The 22,080-nt window shown below is 41.2% G+C and overlaps 1 protein-coding gene across 1 annotated transcript in view; it reads right to left on the bottom strand.

Moving 5' to 3' along the window:
* Positions 1 to 5,164: 5,164 nt before the first annotated feature.
* Positions 5,165 to 22,080, bottom strand: part of ADAMTS17 (ADAM metallopeptidase with thrombospondin type 1 motif, 17) — a 158,806-nt gene continuing 141,890 nt past the window's right edge. The window contains exons 21-22 of the mRNA XM_010185394.1: positions 8,415 to 8,592; positions 5,165 to 5,636 (exon numbers count right to left, since the gene is read on the bottom strand). Coding sequence (XP_010183696.1) covers positions 5,485 to 5,636; positions 8,415 to 8,592 — 330 coding nt within the window. The 3' untranslated portion in view covers positions 5,165 to 5,484. The remainder of the gene's footprint in view (positions 5,637 to 8,414; positions 8,593 to 22,080) is intronic.

A 22,080-nucleotide genomic window follows, 5' to 3' on the forward strand; every position in this document is an offset into this window, starting at 1 on the left:
CAAGGCTTCTTTACTTACATTGTCAGATGTGTGAGTGCATTGAATGTGAATGCATCTGGCGTTGTTCTCCTCTGCCTGGAACTCCACATATACTTCTCCCAGTGGACCACTTGGTGTTGGGGAAAGCAGAAAGGAACATGTGGTTTTCACTCTACCAACAGAGCAAGGTCCTCCAACAGTAGTACTCTGAGTGATGCATAGGGTTGATGCTATGGTAAGGTGATCCATACTGAGCTTTTTTTTGAGAAATTTCCTTCCAGAGAAAGCAGGGTCCTGCCAACTTGCTGCAAGGGACCAGAGACAGCTAAGGCTGCTGCATGCACCAGCACTTGTAAGAGAGTGAAGGAAGCAGGTTGAGTTGGTGGAGGCAGAACTGAACTCCAAGCAGCTGAGGAGATATTACACCTTCCTCCTGGTACTTTTATGCCAGAGCACCTGAGCCATCTGACCCCACCTGCATTTAGTGGACTTGGCTAAGGTGTCTTAAATAAAAAACTCCCTGAAATCACAGGGAAGGACAGTGGCTTCAAATAATCCAGATTCTTGGTTAGGAGATGGGGATTAGAAATAAGAGAAAACCAGCCAACTGCTACATGAAAAATAGGCAAACTAAGTATGTAAGCCTATTGGATTTATAGAAGAGATATTGGCACATACCAGGAAAATTTCAAGCCAAATGTATGACAGCATTCCTTACACCCCTCCCACCCATTGCCATATCCCAGCTTAATGTAAAGCCTTTTGGCTTCCAAAGGCTTCTAGCTATGTTTTATTGTTTAAACAGGTCAACAATTGCAATCATATGTTGACTCCAGGCAATACACAAACACAATGATGTGTTAATGTACAGCAACGCTTGGATGGAGTTTCTATGATTTTGCTGCTGTTACCAGTCATATGTACGACGGCAGCTGGGCTGGCATCTCCTAAGGCTGCCTCTGAAAGTCAGGAAGCCTATCATTGTGCCATTACTGAGAAGCCGGTGTAAGATCAGTAAATGATCTCTATTTCTAATATAAATGCCATTTCTGGAAATCATTTTGGGAGGAGGACTCTCACAAGAACTGTACTTTGGCTTCTTTTTAAGGCTGCTTTAGAAAGGTGCAGCTCCATCTTCAAGAAAGAGATTTCACAAAAATTGAGCTGGAATGGGATAAGGATGATGGCATCTTTGTAAGACAGGATGGGAGAGGATCCCTTTGGCATATCTGTCTGCAAAAAAACCATCTTTACCATGCCAAGGCGGAGAATTAAATAGCACAAAGATTGTGGCTAGTGCCTACAACAAAGACATCCGAAACACTTGGCTCTGAAGTAATTCTGTTTATTTCACACCAGGGAAGTGTGCAGCCAGGTTATGTAGATACCGTCCCAATGGATGGGATAATTTTGCTCCAGTAGAAATTTCCACCTGCTCAGCACCATCATTATCAGGTTGCGCCTGTGGAGCAGCTACCATTAGACATCCGGCAAGCTGCCACTTCACCTCAGCTCCAACATACATTGAAAGCAACCTTGAAAAGCACTCACAAGACGTCTCTTCCACCATGCAGAAGCTTTAGTTTCCCCCCAGCCTGCTCAGGCTTACAGAGCAATACCTCAAACTCAGCCTGCCTTGCATTTTCCCAGGCATTTTCTACTCGTCTCACTGACCACAGACCTTGCAAGGCATAAATCAGGTATTAACATTCCCCATACTTTATTTTGCAACCTGACCGGGACAAGACCCATAATTTCTTGATTTGTTAGCACACTGGGAGCTCTGAGATGCCAGAATTTTAGTGACAAATGACCTTTTACACCTACCACAGCTATCAAAGAGTTGGCCTAGACTTAACCAAATCCCAGTCTCAGACCAGTGTTAGACAGATGCATAATGTACTACTTACAGCTTCACTCCTTTCTCTTAATTTTCATGCTAGCTGTTCGGTTTGCTTTGTATTTTTTTTTTCAAGTTCAGAAACCTTATTAAAGTTGTTATGGAAAAAATAAATTTATTATTCAACATACTCAATTTTTTCAAAATGGAATGACCCTCTTTTCTTTTTTTGGTTCTCATTTACAACTGGTTCCATTCAGTTTGAATGTTTTTTATCTTTTCTATTTATAACGAGCACCAAAAAGAAAATTACCATGGATACAGTACATATGCAAATTAGCTAATGGAAAAATATATACATTTCACTCTGTAATGAAAAACTTAAATGATATTATTGCCATGGAGAATATATCCCTGTATTATAATAAAATATCAAGCAATAATCGACTGCTAAGATTCTTTTCCACCAACAAAAAATAGCACCATACATGAGATAGTGAGAATCTACACTCAATAACACAACTGTGCAACTAGAAATGTACAGTACTTTAGTAACAGTACAGAGTATTGTTTACAATATGGAAATACCACCACTGTAATCAAAAGAGCGTCAATCTCTTACGAACAACTAAAAAAGTATTGTCATAGATACACAGAAACAAACAGCTTTCTTTTTACCAGTATGTAGTAACTGAGGGCAGAGCATAGCTGTAAATTCATACTAAAGCTCCTATAAAATGATACAAAACAGAAGTGCAGGAGTATTGAACAAAATTAAACTTTTTTATTAATATTATTTTTCTGGCTAGTATAAAATGGGAAGGTTGTCATCATATGAAGTAAGAGAATGTAATAAAATAAAGCTGTGTTGTGCCATCAGTTTTTAATTAATGTTGGTTTTTGATTATTTAAAAAAAAATGGGTTGATGGATGTTAATCTGTGGGCTGTGAGAGCAAGTGAGGTGGTTTTTTCAGTGCTCAGACATTCAAAAGAATTCCTTGTAAATTCATGTTTCTTTAGGTAGAACCCAGAGCTTGGACCCAAGCATCCTTTGAAGTCCAGGACCTGGCATACTGGGACAAGCCACAGGTCTACCTAGCCCAGTATCCTGCTCTGGACAGTGGCCAGTAGTTATTCTTATTAGTGAAATTATTAGCAAAAAACATAAGAATTAAAATAATTCCTCTCCCATGCACCTTTCTAGGTGCCCAGCTTTTGCCTAGAGAGGGTGACAGATCAGCACCAGAAGGAAAAATGCACCCTGCTATTTAAAAGCACCTTTGAGTCCTATTAATAATAAATGCACATACCGTTCTTCCAAGATAACAGAGAAGCCTGGTGGCAAATCCTTCAACAGCCCAACGGGAGTATTAGTAATTCCAAAAATGATCAACAAGGGTCCTTGTCAGGTCCTCTGGGCTTTGTCTGATCTCTCAGAACTTTCTCATTAGCAGTTCATCCATTTATTAATTTGCCTAACTGAACATCACCATGGTATTGCCTAAATCTTCCCTGACACCCCTGCTTGATCCATTGATTACTTGCTAAGTAGTTACACAACCTCTGCGGTTGGGCTACAGGGTGGGAATAAGAGGAGGAGGAGGTCTGATCCCGACTATAAGATGCCAAAAGAACATCCAAAATAACAAAAACCAAGCTGGAATCATTTCTCTGATAGAGAAAATCATCTGGGGCATTGGAAAGCAGACTGTTTGAGACAGGCACGTGAGAAAAAATTGGGTGCAAATGTGCCACTGTGCCTTGTGTGCACACACTCATTTGCACCACTAAGCACAAATGTGAATGTGAAGCCCACACAGTATGAGTCTGTTGGTGAATGTTAGCTCCCTGTGCTTGAAAACCTTAGCCCTTAATAAAATGCTGATGAGTTGATCCAGTGAGGTCCTGGATATCGAAAGGATTACAATAAGGAAGAAAAAGTTGCTTTAAAGATATGTTAGTCTTTATCCCTCCTTGCATTGAAAAACAGAGACAACAGCAACAAAGACAACTTGGGGACAAGCGTGAGCTGAGGGGCTGGGGGTAGGAGCTGGGCTTGGTTCTGCACTCATCTCTGCAGAATAAATCAGTGACACGCAGTTCTAGAGCGAGTACAAAGCTGCAATTCATCCAAACGGCTCTGTTCCTGTCATGAAGAGTAAATTCATGACTTAAGGCTGTAACTTAACCACTGCACAACTGGCCTTGGACCCTGGCAAGGAAAATGATACATGTTGGAGCAAGGTATGATAGAAAGATACTGATCTGTAGGACTAACGGAGGGGACAAACCTGCCCTGGGTAGAGCTTCTGTTTCAAGTCTCACATCGCAGAGAGGAGTTTGGTTTAAAGTGCAGAGACATGCAAGAGAGTATCATATATGCAGCACTTGCTAAGTGCTCTGATAGCACCGATCTGATAGCACCAAACCTAATAGCACCACAACAGTAAGGCAGGAAGCATTAAAATACAGTGAGTAAAATCCTAACCCTCACTGAAGGCAACAGAAGTCTTAGCCTTATGGCTTCAACAAGCTCAAGATTACACTTTGGATGTCTTGTATCCCTGATGACTTTTGACGCAAAAGGCTACATGGCTTCAGATGCGTACAAGAGCCGAGAGATAGGAAACACTTGTTCTGCTCTCCCTCCATCCTTCACACAATGGTTGTTGAAAATCCTGTTTCTGTACCAACCCTATCCAGTTTCATGGTCCTCTTAAAAAAAAAAAACAACAAACCCAAACATTCAGTCTCATGAGCTGATAGACTTCTAAAAACTGGAAAAAGATTAGGCCAAGCAATCCCTCAGTGAGCTCCACTGGATGCAGTGATTTCTGGCTTCTCCCATCTCATGTAAATGGTTCTTGCTTAAAGATAACTACCTACTGCTGTTAATTAGATTCCATTTCATTAAGCGCAGAGAAAAAATAGGTTTCATAAAAGAAACAATATTATTCTGGGGAAAAGAGAGAGAGAGAATTGTTTTTTAAAATTAGAAAGAAGAGCAGTCCCTATTAGTTGGTCTAAAAATGTCTTGGAATGTTGGATATCAACTGAGTTTTCTGCAGGAATTTCAGAGAAGCCATCCTCTGCTATCAGTTTTCACAAGCTTTTACAGCAAATCCTCTCTTTAAATTAAGCCTTTCATTTGTGTGTGTCCCTCCAAGCCCACTCCACAGTGGGATAACTGCTGGGAATTGAAAACAACAGATGAAAGCCAAGCTTAAAAGATTAAGTAATGTCTCTACCTTTGCTGAATTATTTTGCCAGAGGCCTTCCTCCATGGAGATACCCATAACCTTAGTCAATGTAATCAGTTTGCAACTCTTGTCCTTTTCTTTAATGGTAGCAAGCCATCCAGTGGCTGGTGATTTAATATATTAAAGTAAAAAGCATTAATGAAAAATGTAAGGATGTCAAAACACGATAAAATGATTGGTTCCTTGAGATGACTCTTTCTGTTTGTTTTGTTGCTTTGTTGTTTTTTTAAGGTGGATGAATGGATTACTTTGGTATCCAGTCTGTAGAATTAGTTTCAAGTCTTATTAGGTATGCTTTGGAATCCACCACATTGTAGCAACTCATGAAGTTCCAGTACTCAGACCTACTAGTCCGTGATTTACATACAAACAGCTGTAACACCCTAAGAAGTAGCACAGGTTCATTAACTCTTCTGCTGCATCTTGTTTGCATAAAAGTCTCTGCAAGTCTGGCAACAGCGCTGATACCACCGCATGTCTTGGCACAGGTTCTTCTCCCGGATCACCCTGCAGTACACTGTCCACTGGTCGCCTGTGCACTTGTACGTGAGAGCAGCTTTGGACAAGAAAAGAAAGGAGAAACTAGCAGATTAGCCAGAGAACAGCATTGCAGATCAAAATCACTGCATCTGAGGGAAGGAAGGGCCAATCTGGCTAGAGATGAGATGATGTCCATTCTATGAAATATCAGGCTCTTGGAAGTGCTTACTGCAAGGGTGTCCCTGGGCATGACTGAGGAGTGCAATCCTCCTCACGTTGTACCTATTCTGTCTCAGTGACAAATAGGTCTAGATGAATAAAATCTCTAAAGCACATGGTCACCTCAGAGCAGTCAGTGGGAATCTGTGTGCTCCCAGGGCGAGTGCTGTGTTAAGGCACGGTTTCAGGAGCGGTCATCATCCTCTCAGTGGAAAATGTTTTTGCATTATGTTCCGATGATAATGAGAAAATCTTTTAAATGAATATTGTGGCCTCTGAGGTTGGGAAAAAATGGTCAAATTAAAGAACATCAAAAGGTGCTGACCCAGTCCTTTGTTCCTCATCCCTGCCAGATGAAACCAGGGAAGACTTATCCCGTATTTAGCTGTCAGACTCAGTGCCAAGCACCAGAAAATGATGGCAGCAAAACTGGAGCAGTGTTGATCACTGAAGCTTCGTTCAGTTGGACAAGACACAAAAGTTTGATAAAATCTGATGAAATGAAGCTGCTCTGTCCCAGAAAAAAAAGGAACATGAAGCCAATTAAAAAAACCCAAAACAACCTGATTGCATCTGAGTGGAAGTGACCGTCCTATACAGGGGTAGAGCAGAGCTTTTTTTGTCTGCCAGCAGCAGAGGGGCTTTTTGAGGAGGTTGGATCTGCAGCACTCCTCACTAGCTGTGGCTCCAACCAGGCACTGTTCAGAAAACATGATATAACTGAATAAATTACACATCTTGCAAAAATATTTTATCAATCTGAGATGAGAGATTTTATGTAGCAGAAAGAGCCTCAAACAGGGTCGGGGCTGTAATATTTTAGAGGTCCAAGGTTCCTCAAAGGTTGTGAAGTAAGACAGAACCATGGTGAGGAAGCAACAAGGGTCAGGTGCCTGAGGGACAGAATAAACCCCTTCTGAACATGTCTTCACCGAGGGACACTGGACACAGATGTAAAAGTCAGGTGAGGTGAACTCCATACTAAGATACTTCTGAAAATGTTACCTGGGATGAAAAACATCCTGGAGTGGAGACAAGACAGCCTGGGTTTTGTAGGCTACTGGATATTTTTTATATATATATAATTTTTAGTGAGGTTTCCACTGCAGAAAATGGAAAATTTTCTCTAAAGATAATCTAATGAAAAATTGTTTATAAGCAGGAAGAGCAAAACACTCAATGATGTATCTTCCTGCTAATATAAAATAGCACTGTTTCTGGCCCTGGTGATTCCAAGACCAGTTTAGAAACAAAAGTATCCCAAATTACTTGCAGATTACTTTCAGCAGGGACTTGAGCCTCCTCAGTCTTCTAAACACATGAGCTTTTTATTGCTTTGTCCTAAAATGTGAATTAGGATGGATTTCTTGTCTCATCAGTATATCAAGGGCTTACTTCTCAAATGAAATGTTTTCCCTTCACTATGCTTTTAGTGCTAAAATATCTGGGAAGTACACTCATATGTTCTTCAACAAAAAAGTTTAGGAGCTCCTTAGCATGACTGCATTTGCAAGAATAAAATTTCCCATATTCTTTTAAACATCTGTTACACTTTTGGGAAACAAATTTCAGTTCAGAAGCTTCAAGTCCAGTCCTGGTTTAAGTGCTATTTAATACTGGACAGTGCTCTTAAAAAATGGTTTTCTGTTACTTAGCATCTCTGCCTTTTCATGTGTTTTAGAGGCTTCTTGGCCCACAAGCCCAGCTCTGTGGAGAGGGTGGAGGCTGTTCTTTCTGGTAAGATCTCAGCAGCATTGTTTACAACCCAGCCTCTTGTACTGGAAAGTAATGGGAGGCACCGATGAGGCTGTGTCAGTTTAGCTTCATCTTACTGGTGATGATGTGTGAAATGTAAAGAAACCAGCTTGGTTCTTGGAGGTGTGGCTGAACACACAGGGCTGAAGTTTGGAAAAATATATTTATATCCCCTTATGAACTGAGCAAATGGGACATGGAAAATCATGGATTCCCACAGTTTAGTATTAACAGAAGCATTCTTCACTAGAGCCATTTCTTAAAGACAGTGTTAAGGTGTTTCAGGAAACAGATGGCTTATCACTGTAGTCTCATCTCAGCCAGGTACACAGGGGATGGTGAGGAGGACGATGGTGACAGAAAATCAAAGGGTTCACAGAAAGAGGTTGGATGCCCTCTTGCCTCCCATGGCAAATGAATTAAACAAACCACATTCTTGTGGCAGCACATGGAAAAAAAAAAACCAATTATGCTCTACTTGTCAAGGTCATGTACTTCTCTTGGGACATAGATAATAAATTATCACACTTTACACTCACCACAGTGAAAGCAGGGTGTGAAGGTGTTTGTGAGACAGAAAGATATGCCTGCCAGCTCCCTCACGTCTGCGATCGATTGATCAATCAATCAATCAGCTACCACTTGTATGCTCCTGTTGGTCTCTCAGGTCTACCCACAGCTGAGCACTCCAGCTTGGGCAAAGTCTGAGGCAGAGATTGAAGGATATAAGAGAACCTATCTACACTAGTCTGACTGGGGGCCCCTCTCCTAATATCTGGCCTTGGACAATCCTCTGAAGTCCCATTTTTATCACACTGGGACCCTGGGCTTTGTCTGGCCCTTCACAGATGGCATCCTCCTCCCAACACCCCTCACTCACCAAGTCTGGGCGAGGTAATTGTGTTGACGTTGATCTTCTCATTGCAGACCTCTTGGTGGCACTGCCTGTAGGCTGCTGGCTTGGACAGGACAGGGCACTCATTGCCGTGGCGCCCGGTGACTTTGTGCATACACTGGACCACGCGTGACTGCAGGCCCTTCCCACAGGTTGAGGAGCACTGGAGGAGAGAAGGCACTGAGACATGGTCCAAGAAGAGCCCCTTCAAAATCACATACACACAAAAACTTGCACTGCTTACTTATGGACAAGCAGCTTCCACCCATGAGGGACACAGTGGTACTGGTTGCCCTGGTTTAAAGGCTCTCTCCAAGACTCGGATGGCCTAACAAGACAAGATGACCACTGCCAGGCACTGATGTAAGATAAAAGCAAGGATTACGGCAGAGGCAGGCAGCTCCTACTGTGTGCCCAGACCTCTAGAGAAGCTCTGTTCCAGTATACGGGAGAACACAGCAGGTATTCAAGTATTCACTCTCATCTATCCCTGCTAACTGTCTGGCACTTGTCTGTCCTCCTGGGAGCAATTGCAAATTGTACTCCATGAATTTTGGCTTCTATTATCCAGGAGGCCCAGTCTGTTTATGTGCTCTCTTTGTTGTCATACAATTGGAGTCCCTACCTCTCCCTCCCTCTTCCTCTGGCCCAGTCACTTGTGATTTACAATGTCCTACTTGCACGCTGTTCGATTTTAATAAAGCAAACACAGCGAGGTGCACCAGCTGGAGTTAATAAAAGAACCTTGTATTTAAAATAAAGAAACAATGGGTTGCAGGACTTTGGTAAGATTCCTATTTCTGCTAAAGCCACACACAAGCTGTGTGTGGGGAGAAGAGGAGGTGAGGGAAAACTCAGAAGATACAATTAGGATGATGTAAAAAAGATCATGATTTCTGTCCTCTGCTGTTTCCGGACAAAGTCAGGTCAAAAGATGAGTACCACTGAGGTTGGACTGTAGTCCAAGTATGAAGGATGTAGCGTGGGTGCTTGTAAGACTGGGACACAGGAGCAAAAGAACTCATGGGTGCATGCAGGCCTCAACCTCTCCCATTGATGGGGGAGAGCACAGCAAAGCTGTGGTCATTTTGTTCTGGAAGTGTCACAAAACCCCCTGCTGCTTCTCAAAGATCATCTGATACAAGAAGGAGAACTTTGTTCTGGGCTGGAGCACAGGGAGCTTTTCCTTCCTGTGTGAATCACCAAAAGGCCTGATAAAAAAATAACGGGACCATGTAAAATAGAGCTGATGGAGTCCTGCTTCAGACAACCCAGTGCAGAAATACATTTGCACAATATGAACTCTTTATTGCTGTGTAGGAGCAGTTGTAGGATCAATGAAGTCTGTTGTCAAAAGTAACAGAGACTCTCTACTAATTTTCTTTAGTCACTCACATTAACGACTGTTTGTATTTGGTGTACTCATCACATTTGTATTTGCCTTTCTCTTAATTTCCCCCCTTATATCCCACCTGCTTTTTATTCCTATTCCTTCTCCCAGTGCCTTTCTCTAGGACTGAACTTCTCCCTCCAGAACAATCTCTGGCTCAGTTTCCTTCTAGACTTTGCCAGTAAGCCACCATCCTGGTGTGCAGTTTACCTCTCTTTCCAACTATTATTACCTGATTATTTTATTCTGAAGGAGGCAGTCATGTTATATTAAAATCTTACATGTATTTCGGAACTTCTTTTTTAAATATATATTTGGGTTTTTTTCTTTACTTATCCTTTCTTGTTTCAATGTAGTTTACGGTAGATTTTTTGCACTTAAGTTTTCAGACGTTGACTACATCACAATTTGGTCCCTGTCTATTAATACCTCAACAATGGTTATGCTATTTAGGACTATGCTGAACAAGCTCTTCCTTTGTATGCCCTACAGCAAGCTATTTAAAAAAAACTGTTAAAGTCCCTTATTTAAACCCCTTTCATAACTTGAGCTTCTGCAGTGAGACAGGGGCATTTCATTAGTTTTGGGTGCCCCCCTGCTCTACCCCAGCACTGCGTGCCCTCAGTGACTTCTGCCAGTCTGGCAGGCAGTCAGGCATGGCCACTACATTTGGATTTAAAGTTAACAATTTTTATCCTGATAAATGCAACTATTAGGCCCTTCCACTTCAGCAGTCATACACAACCTCTAATCCTCAGGATTTCAATGGCACTTTTAGTCTTCAGAGTGCTTTACTGATCTTAATCCTCCCAAAACTCTTTGCAAGTGGAGTGAATTGTACATCCATTTTACAAACAGAATAGCTGTTATCACACAGGCATAAAATAACCCATTCAGGCCACGGGGTTCCTTCACAGGATTGAAATATAATGAGGCTGAAACCTCCATCTCTGGTTTTTAGGCACTCCCTGTTCTTATGAATGCTCTTAACAGAGGGAAAATTAAAAAAAAAAAAAAGGAAAGAAAGAAAAACCCAATTTTCCTCATAAGGTGAATAGAGTTTTCAGATACCAACATACAAACGCTCACCTACCTTTGTCTGTGATCCTGTCTCTGCATTTGTTAACCAGCAAGGAGGGCAAGCAATGAAACTTTTTTCCACGGACACTGCCAAATCCAATCCTTAGACAAATAACAGCAGAATTTTTGCCCAAAGCAGTTTTATTCCCTCTCCTGGGAGACTGGGATCATCACCTATGCTATGCAATTAGTTTTTCACAGCCAGGAAGACAGATTTTAACATCTTTCTTGAACTCTTTTGGGCTTGGCAGCTAAAGGAAGGTTGGACATCTGGCTTATTTTAAGACAAAATTTGCAGCTCTCTACTTGGATAGTCTCTTTCCTAGGAATTTCAATAGGAAATAGGAATAGATACAAAATACATACAAAGGAGGAATTGTTACTCATGCTACACTATGAAAAGAGGACATCATTAAAAGAGGCATAAAAATCAAACTCCAACTGAACAGCAAATTCCCATAAATACCTTTCCTCCTACTCTGGACAGATGAATGCATTGCTACAGTCTCTCTGTTCCCAAATATTTATGGGGCAAGTAAGCACATCCACATTTTCAGGGCGAGATTCACTCTGTGCCCTCAGGCATGGGCACAGGTTACGAGGAGCCTGAGTAAGGAAAGGTGCTGCAGCCTTCTTGCAAAGAGGGAAATTTCATGCTGCCGATGGACAAATATTGAGTTCTCACACTGTTACTAACAGAAATTGGAAAAGCCTTTACAAGCATTGATGTAACTCTCAAGAAATGCACGTGTTTTGATGCCACGATGGAGTAAAGTGATCTGTGAATGTGACTGTGGAGAATCAGTTTTGGGACCTGGTTTGGAGCTCCGTGGATCTCTGCCACCTGGGTTGCTATGCAAGGGCTGAGAGAAAACCCACAAGAAACTCATTTATGCTGGGAAGGTGGGGACTCAGATAACACTCGTTGAATAGAGGTGCTGGTGGCAAACAAAGAAGTGGCTTTTCTTCCTTTCTCCAGGCATTGCCAGTGATATCATTATCAGAAAAATGTGTATGCAAACTTCATGTGGTTTAAGCATAATGCACTAAAGTGACAATACAGCCATTGTATATTGGCAATCCACCCACGTGCACAGATCAAAGCACTGTTCAGCACTGTAAAAAAGAGGGGGTTAATCAACAGTTCCAAAAAGTGAACCTAATGAGAGCCCTTGTAACTCCCAGTTCAAACACTGCTCGCGAAGGCAAAAGGAATACAAAAATGCCTTCATTCACATTCTTTGGCAGTAACATGCAAGCCAGTTTATATCCAGAAGGAAATAAACTCACGGATTGTCAAGGCAGCAGCTGCATTCATCAGCTTAAAGAAGATTTACTCACTGAAAAACTCCAACCTTAAGACCAAGCTATGATTTTTCAACTGGAACACTGTTTCCACCTTAGGATCCTGATATGAAAACTTGAAATCTACCAAAGGTGCTGACAGAGGTCTAATTGCTTTGAAAGCAAATGCCTCAGGAGAATATTAGGTATTAAAATAGAATGAATTTACAGTAAGTGCTGAGGTCTGTTCAGGGACTTTATCAACTCCTGATCTAGAAAAGACAGCCAGAGGAAGAGAGAGGGATAAGAATGAATGGAGCCAGGGCAGGACTGCCATTGGGCAGCTGGAGGAATGCATAGGAGACACCAGTCCAAAAAATCCCTGTGTTGAGGCATAATGGGAACAGAAAAAGCTCCAGATTTACCACTGTGGAGGACAGGCTGTGATCTGTGCAGGACTGAACGGGAAAATGAAGCATTGCCAAGCAGGGATGCATTCAGACCATGCATCACCTTAAAAAATGTCACTTTTCTAACCTCGAAGAGATGTGAGTCTCTTTTGCAAGATACTTGCTTTTTCCAGCAGAAGGTCATAGCATCCCTTCAGCCAATCCTGAACGTACTCCAATATTTAGAAGGCTGATCTGTTGGAGGGAGGTGTAGTTCAAGATGACTGTCAGAACTAAGCTGAAGGCAAGATAGTTTTTTCTTTACTCATCAGTCTGTAGTCATCTGATGTTTAAAGATACCAGTTTGTCCCCAGTTTGCAGAAAGCTGCTGAAGCCAAGGATAACACTATGGCTAAAGCTGCAATATTCAGCGAAAGAGTCATGCTTTACTGACTTCAGGGTTCAAGTATTTCAAGGCGTTAGGATAGGGTAGTGAGTTTTTCCCCCCAGGGGTCTTATTTCTTGCCTCTATGAAAGTCAGAAAGAAAGCAAGACAAGTTCCTATTAACAACATTCTAACATAGCATCCGAGATGAATGACAAATGTCCTGTAATTGCTCCATTCCTGAGACCTTAATAGCATACATGTGTGTGCTTTGAAAGTCAGTGCTTAGACCTTACCATCAGGTTTTTTATGAGTATCACTAATTTAAACTCTATTGTAGCTGAAAAGCAGCGTACAATATGCTTTCATAAACATCAGGTCAACTTTCACCATGGCATCATGCTAAAGAAAGAAATTTCTGTCTTTTCACTGATAAGATCAGATTAGCCCAAAGCAAACTGCAAGCTGTTTTTCAAGCTCCCTTGTTCTTTTCTTTCTTTCTTTTTTCTTCTTTTTGAACCCCAGATCTGTAAAGAGAACATATCTGGTCTTGCTTACAACAATCTTTCATTTGGAAACTTTTGTGAAATGACTGATTTGTTTAATTTAGCCAAGAAAAAATGCATACCCTTCTGACTCAGTATGGAAAGAAACAATAAATTACAGCAGAAAATGCTCATGGCTGATGTGACAGTATCTTAGGAGGAAAAGAGAGAAGCAATCTCTGCAAACTGCCTACAGCTGTGCTTTCAAACGTGGTGACCCTCAGGAGCAAGACCTGACCAGTACATCCAGCACGTCTCACTGCATAATTAAGGTTGACTTCGCTATTCTGAAAAGTGCCATTGTGCACAGAGAGTTCAGAGATTAAAAGCTGAATGCATGAATATTCCAGGTAGTGACAGTGCCCCTAAGAACTTGTGCAATGCAGCCCAGGTGGATGCTAAGGAGGAAATGTCATTTAATTCATTATACCAATTAGGCAGAATTTACTTTTTCTAAGCTTTCAAACTGGATTTCAAGAACAGGATCAAGCAGAGATGTGAAATAATATGGTATTGCCTATAGGGTGTCATATGCCACCTATTGCACCCGGGCAATGATTCAAACTGTGTCAGGTTCAAAGTGGAAATACTCCAGAGCTTATTCCACCTGAAAAACTGCAAGGAAATGATACCGGCTCCTGTCGCAGACGTTAGCCTCAAATAACATGGGAACTGAAGCTCCACCGGACACATTTTAGATATTGATCAGTTAATGATCAATGCTACCTAAATGCAATTTATTTTATAAAGTAATTAAATTAAGGACTCCATTATCAGCAAGAGGCTGCTCATTTCTGGTATCTCAGTTACAGTCAAACTAGGGATCACCAGCAGTCTGTGACTTATTGCTCTTTAAAGATGTTCTGGAAAATTGTTACCTTAATGCCTCAGTAGTCATTATAAACCTCAAAAATCTATTGGAAAGACTGCGAAATTACAGCAGTCTCTGCTAGTGATACATATCTTGTGCCATAAGGATTCAAAGGGCAGAAACCTCTTCACATGAGTAGTATAAACTTTAAATGGTGAATGAGCTACTGTTTGTATTTTTAAAAACATGATCCTAGACACTACAACATTTCAGAGTAGCTCAGAGAAAATGAATGCCAATATTTGAACAGGCTTGTCTTTCATGCTTTCTTCTTTTTCACATTAAAAAGAAAAAAAAGTAAAAGAGTCACGATGGAATTCTATTTCCAATCCACTGATCTTGGTGGGAGGCTTTAATTCTCCACTGAAAAAAAAATGAACCTAATGAGCTAGGCTTTTAAATAAAAAATACCCAAAAGGAAAAGCTATTCTTCCAATTAATAGGATCACTGGAGGCTGTACTGGATCATGAGACAGTAACGCTGTGACAGAACGTGTTCCACTTCAAACAAAAAACTGATGAATATGGTCTTTTTGCAGCACATTCCCCTTTACGAAGGGACCACCAAAATAATTTCTACTATGGATATTCCCAGAAACTCCAGCAGAGATGAGCTGAGCAAATTATTGTGCAAACAAGGAGCAGTCATTGCCTCAAAGGCATGAGCAGGACTTGGTTTCTGTAGCTTACAGACTCCAGGGGAATGACATGGTCAGCCAGCACTGTAGTCAGCATCTCTTCACTTACCATGCCTTGTTTTAGTGCTGTTATAGAATATTTACACTTCTGACCATAGCTAAAGACATTTCACAGATACAGGGACAGAGAATCATAGAGCAAAATGGGTGGGATTTATCTTGTGCTATTCACTCTGCTTCAGTTCTCTTTACCATTCTACTTCAGAAATGCTGAGTAATGGCTTTTCACCTTCCTTTCTAGAGGGCTGGCATTTTTACTAGGATACTGGCAACATCTTTCCCAATTTGAGAAGCATCCCTGGTGGTTATAACCAGTTTGGGGCCATTTGTTCTCATCCTCTGTAGTAAGGGGTATTTTGAGATCAGCTAAGGCTGTGGCTTGCACATCAGTAATCACAACAAACCATGAGGAACCACAACTAGCAGTACCACGTGGAGCAGCCCACAGGGGCAGGAGGTAGGTTTAGGACATTCTGATGCTCTGGTCATGCCTAGGACCAGAGAAGCAGAGGGTGTGAACACTAAAGCTTGTTGGGTCCTCTCCTGTCATATCTAGCTTTACCAGCTTCTGAGAACAACTGATTTGCCCTGGTAAGGGCTGTATAAAATCTTCCAACATCAGTTTCTTTTTTACGGTGCTGAATGCACACGAGCAGCCATAAATCATGAAGTTGTTTGCTGAGCCAAAGTGAGTAAGCGGCAGGAAAGGGTCTGTCAGCCCTGATGTGCGACTGCAGGTTTAAGCGACCATCCCCCCTGCGGAGTTTTTTCTCAGTTCAACAAGAAAAGTTATTTTCTCCAAAGTAAAGCAAGATGAACTTAGTTTTGACCTTTATGAAAAATTAACAAGTTGTCCATAGTTTATCATAAACAGATGGCGGGTCAAGTCATTAATTTGTAATGAATGTTAGAACAAAGGACAGTTTGCTTCTATATTTGCAACTGCTTCGAATATACCTCTCAAACCACAGCTGTCCTTGATTTGTCTTCTTATCATGTAATGTGAATTAATCATTAAAAGTGAAGCGTATAGAGGATTTTGTTGATGTTCCTACACAGTTGGAACTTGGAAAACATGCCTTCCTGGCACTGGAAGGTTGTAGAGTACTTTTGGAAAAAAAAACCCCAAAACAAACCAAAAAGCAACCCCAACACGTTTTTTGGTGAACTGCAAGGCTGGGGGTTTTACCTCTTAGAGAATACAATCTACTGTAATCCTGCCAAAACAATTAATTTGCACTTACAAAATCCTTGTTACCACCCATAGTGATGAATGCCTGCTGATCTTCAGTATGAAACACCTCAATGTCTGGCACAAACCCAGTATTTTTCATATAGGAAATTAGATTTTTTTTTCCTTCCTATTGTTAATATTCTCCTGGGATGAGAACCCATAGCCAGCATTTCACCGGCCGAGCAAAATGCTGTAAAGAAATTGGCAACTGCTGATGTCCAGGGAGGGCAGGTGGCTACAGGTAATTTTTCAGATGTGCTTTATCACTACTGACACTATTTGGCAATAAGAATATTGTTTAACTTTGCCAAGCTGATCCTTACTAGAGCTTTCCTGTTTCTGGACTGTGCAATCTCTCTGAATCCAGTGAAAGTTTTTCCAGGTGGTTATACAAGAGGTAAAGCGGCGGAAAAAGATTTCTCCTCTACTTTCTCTCCTAGTTGAAGCCCAGCTTGACACGTCCTCTATTTCTGTTTGCTCCTGAAAGCATAAATCTGTGATGGTTCCTACATAAAAGCCAAAGATCTCGCACAGTTCAGCAAGCCAGACCCTGGTCTGCATGCATTGGCATAAACCTGCATTAACTTAAGTGGCTGAATTAATCTGGATTTACACTAATGTAAGAGAGACTGATATCCGACCCGCTGTGCTGAGTGAGATCCTTGGCTTGTGGCCAGCGGGTCATAGGGAAGAATGAAAGACAGTTACCTGGATTTACGTGGGGTTATCTGAGATTAATACAGGCCTTAGTATTTACAGAGCATCTACTGTAACCGCAAAGAAAAAATATGGCAAAGCCAATATATGACAAGGCCTCTATGTATCTTTCTTCTTCTAAAAATCTTTTCACTGGACTATGTAATATAATAGGTTAATGAGCTAAATTGTTGCCTGAAGGGCAGAAATTGTGTGTTTTAAGTTCTACCCACAAAGCTGAAAACGCACCCTTGTGAAAGCCAGCACCAATGATAGAGCTAGTGTATCTTGGTTGTAATTCTACCTTCCTTGATATAATACCAGTTAAAATGAGAATAGTAAAGAAAATGAAACCAGGAACCCTGAACCATTCTGTGCTATTGGCTCGAAATACAATACTTGAGTCACAGGACAGAAATAGAGTATGCCAAGGCATATAAAGTAATAAGACAATTAAGTAAAACTGGAAATGAAGAAGAATCCATAGAAATCTCGTGGAGAATTGCTCCTGCTATATAACCTTGCCTCTTCAGTTATATACTAGAAGAGCCCAAAAGCCAATTGGAGAAAAGGAACTCAAAAAATACAGCTTCGGCCTGTGCATTTGCAGCAGAGTGCTTTCCCTGCTACGTTATTACTAGAGCAGAAGGGGAGAGAGCTGACGACATGGTGGGAAGTTTTGGGTAGCTAAAAAGCCAGACCCAGTGCTGTTCATCTGCAGGGACAACTGATCTTTGTCTCCACCATAACCAGCCAATACATCAAACCTGCATCTCCATGCACCTCACATAATTTGGGACGTATATTTTCAGCTGCGTGAGTCACAGCTGGCTTCAAGGCGAAGCCAGGGTCTTGCAGCTGATCCCTTCATGGTGAGCAGTCAGTCCAGGCTCAGGCTGTGCATCCTGCTAACCCTCCCAGAGAGCTGCACACAGAAATACATGTCCTGCTCACTAGCCTGTATTCTTCACAGGAATGTAATCCTTGACATAAAGTTTGTCAGCGAAATACAATTCATCATGAAAGAATGAACTACTGTCTTGCTAAAGCATCGAGAGGCTTATTTTCAGCAGCCTAGGACTCTGAGGGAAGTGTTGGGAAACTGAGCAACCTGTATTTGTTCTTTGGAATAGCACAACTACAACACAAAATGTAAAAATGTTCCAGTGCTAGAACATTTAACGGCTCAGATTTCAAACAAGAAGAAACTATTTCAAAGTAGAAAGAGCGCATGAGATGTTTGTTGCTTTAACTGAACGCAAACTGGATGTGGAATTTCCTTTTGGAAGGAACAACTGAATGGGAGATGGCTTGGATTCCCATTTCTATATTGCATCATATATAAAAAAGGATGATATAATGAATTGCAAGGCTGAAGAATTCAGGCAGTAATAAAAAAATTATTTCAGGTTAACACCGTCAGTGGGTCTCCTGCTGTGCAATCGGTCTTTCTACTACGTTTGAAGACTCTCGGGCCAGGAACGATTTAGTTATGTAGCCCTTAACACCAGTGCTGCATTTGTGTTAAATGCTAAAAATAATAATTATATCCCTTTGAGATAATAGGTTTAAAAGATAAGTCGCATTAGCAGTGGTTACACATGGTTACCAGTAACAGAACAATGCTCTGTCCTCAGAATTACAGCAGACAGTCTGTTAATCTCAAGCACTGGACTAACAAAGGCAACTTTAAAGATATTTAAAATAACTTTACAGATCGTGCTCTACGTGTTTGTGAAGTGAACTAGATATATCAGTTCCTCATGCAACACTTGAAATAGACTGCAAATACATTGGGAATATACAACTATCACAGCCAAGACTGTTTGCTAAATTTGCTCAATTAACTCCAAATGCTTTCCACAACTATAATACCCTGTAGGGATCATCTGCAAATAAACCTGACAAAAAACGGCAAAAATATCCTCTTCTTCAGAGCGTGGACAAGCAATGACTGCAGAGCTGTTACCAAGGCCAGTGGATGAGGTTTTGGGTGGTGGGTGCAGGTTAAAGACCAGCATGGCCATACCTTCAGCCCTCGCCTCTTCCACGCTGAAGTGGATCCAGGGTCTGAGAAGATAAAACCAGGACTTGTCTGGCATAGACCTGGAGCTTTTACTGTTGACCAGTTTTATACCTTCTGAACGCAACAGGATCTAAGATCTTACGTAGAATAACCACTGCTGTCAGATGAGAGCTGAGTTATGTATATAGAGCTGGGAGATTCTTGGGGAAGTGGTCTGCCTCCTCGTGCAGAGCCCACATGTTCTATAAATACTACTGCAAATAATATAAAAATATCAGTCTGCCATTACCACCCAAACAGCCTGTTCTATTTACAAGTTGTGTTTGGACTTGACGTTTTACATGAGGTTTTGCCTCTTTCTTACGTGACTTCCTGGTATCTTCAAATGATCTTGGTTTGGGAAATTAAGGATTGGAGGCCAAGCCACCATGCAAGCTGTTTGCACATAAAGCATCAAAGCCCCTTATTTTAATCTGTGGTAATTACTACTGTTAGTTAACTCTTGCTTCCCTGATGATTATTAACAAGTAACAAATGCACATTGCATTAATCGCCAAAAGTTGTTGCTTGTTCTGAGATCAATTTGTATTAATAGAACCAGTTTCCATCTCAGTCAGCACAAAGCACTCTCACAGCAGTTTTAACAGCACCAGAAACAAATGTTTTACAGTGGAATTTTACCATGGAAGTATGAATTTTAAAGAGTTCACTATAATCAAACTGCCACAGACTTTGCGTTTCTCCTTAAAGGAGGAGCTGTTTTAAGCTGGACAACACCAAAGAAGAGTTGCTGATAGCTGTAAAGGCTCTCCCTCTAAGTGTCAGCCCCGCATTAAAGCTTCTGGATCCTCATGAAGAAAACCCTTTGCTCAGAATTTTTTGAGAATTGAATTCCATACCAAACATTTCAGCTATCTGGGTTTCCGGGAGAATACATTTTCTTCAAAGAATTGTATCTTCCCATACCCTTTTCTAGCAATCCAGTGGTGCCTTTTGTTTACCCCTCTACTCAGAGAATAAGAATCTAATTGTGTGACCTAAGTGTCCAGTCAGAATTAACCAATATGTCTAGAATTTTAAATGCTCATTATAAACCACATTTAAGTCCAAGAACATCCTGCTGGACTCACACAGGGTGAAATTCCTGGGAAGCAGAGAGTTGGCACAAAGTCTCTGCAGACAGAAGCAGGCCACATATGCAGCACATCAGCTTTTGTGCCCTTCTGCACAGGGAGGATCCTGATCTTGAGTGAAGAATTGCAAATAACAAGTGCTTTTGCGCTGAGCCTGTCCTGCTCACATGCAGACACTAAATCTATCAACAGTGCTGTTTACTGTGATCAATTTATGATTGCAGCCTTTCTAGCAGTGAGCCAACATCTTTATCAGATTGGAACCATTCATACAATGCTGAACGTTCAGTCCATGTAATCAGTGAACACACAAATATTTCATATTCCTCCCTATAAAGAGAATCCGGGTCAATTTGCAAGCCAAAATGTTTTAAAATTCCGCAACTAAATAAATAATATTATTATTTCACCTGTTAACACACGGGAACTGTTTGTTTTGGCCAGCCTGCATGGACTCTGTGTGCCAGGTTATGAATAAAATAATGTTCAATACTCTAAGCATTCTGCGATACAAATTCCTGGCTCAGCACAAACACCGACCTTTTGTATGTGGCAGGTTCTTAATGCATTCTCCAGCACTGACACCATTGAATTCACGTATCTGTGACAGAGTATATCTATAAATATCTGTAACGCCTAATAACAATGTAAAAACATTCAATCACAGATAAGCCAATTTGCCCATCATGGGCCTCTATTTCCCTGGATTTTGCCTGCTGGAGTTTGGGTTTTTGGAAAGTAAAATGCAACTACTGTATCCCAGTGGTTTCTGCACATGCTGTACATTCCAGAACAAAAGTAGGATTTCTGTTTAAAGAACAGTACAGCTACAAAGATAAGAAAAAACCAAAATGGAATATAATATTCCTGGGAAATCTGAGTTCTTTATGCAAACATGAAGTCAGTAATGTAAAGGATGCTTTATGAACAAACCTGGCAAAGGCTGAGTTTCTCACACTGCCAGGTCTCCTTCCCAAGCAAAACTACCTGTTGCTTTAAGATCAAAATGCAAATACAGAGCAGGCTCTGCTCTGGTTTAATCCACTGCACTTGGGAATTAATTCCCCTGATGTCAAGGGAGAAAGTAAGTTCAGACAGGCCTAAGTGAAGGTAAAACCCAGCCCTGAGGAAGGGATCGATGGTTTTGGTTCTGCTTTTAAATTCATGGCTTTCTTTCATTTCAGGTGGTTGGAACAAACCTAGGCCTGGACTATGCTGTGTAGGTCTCAGACTGGCATGAAATTCAGCTGCACAGCTCTAGTCTTGCATCTGTAGTAATAAAATAGACTGACTCTGCATGCAGGACCTGCATGAGACAGAGGAACAGAATTCGGCTGCGAGTGCTCTCAGTTGCCCTCTGCTTCTGTGTGACTCTGCTAGGGCTTCTCCGTGCTTCCTTTCAGTAGTATTCAGATTAGCAAGTTCTCCCAAACCTTCCAATCCATCACTTTGTGGCATAAGAAGACTAAGGTCCAGCTCTCCTCTCAGTTGCATATTGATGCTTTGAAGGAGACAAAACCCTCACCACAGCCCCCTTGTGAGATTTCCTTTTCTCTCAGTGATTAAGTTCCTGACATGAAGTGCAAATGTACACATATTTATAAAGTGACTTTTTGACACCAAGCGTCTACCTGTTGTGGGAATCTTGTGTAGGTTTTGCTTTTGGATGGTTAAGCTGTCAACTAATACTAATTTCTATCCTGTTTGGAATACACTTCTCTAAAATTTTCTGGGTCATATCCACAAGCTTGTGTTAGGGTTATAAATGGCAAAAGGGGAAAGCTTAAATCCCAGCAAAACTTCCAATCAAAACCAGTTAAAAAGTCTTCCTTTCCAAATATTTAAACTGCAAATGAACACAGACAGCACAGGGAAGCATAGCACTCTGAACATCTTTGCACTTTGAAATAAATGACCATG

This window comes from Mesitornis unicolor, unplaced genomic scaffold (genome assembly GCF_000695765.1).
Source record: "Mesitornis unicolor isolate BGI_N332 unplaced genomic scaffold, ASM69576v1 scaffold2445, whole genome shotgun sequence".
Lineage (NCBI taxonomy): Eukaryota > Metazoa > Chordata > Aves > Mesitornithiformes > Mesitornithidae > Mesitornis > Mesitornis unicolor.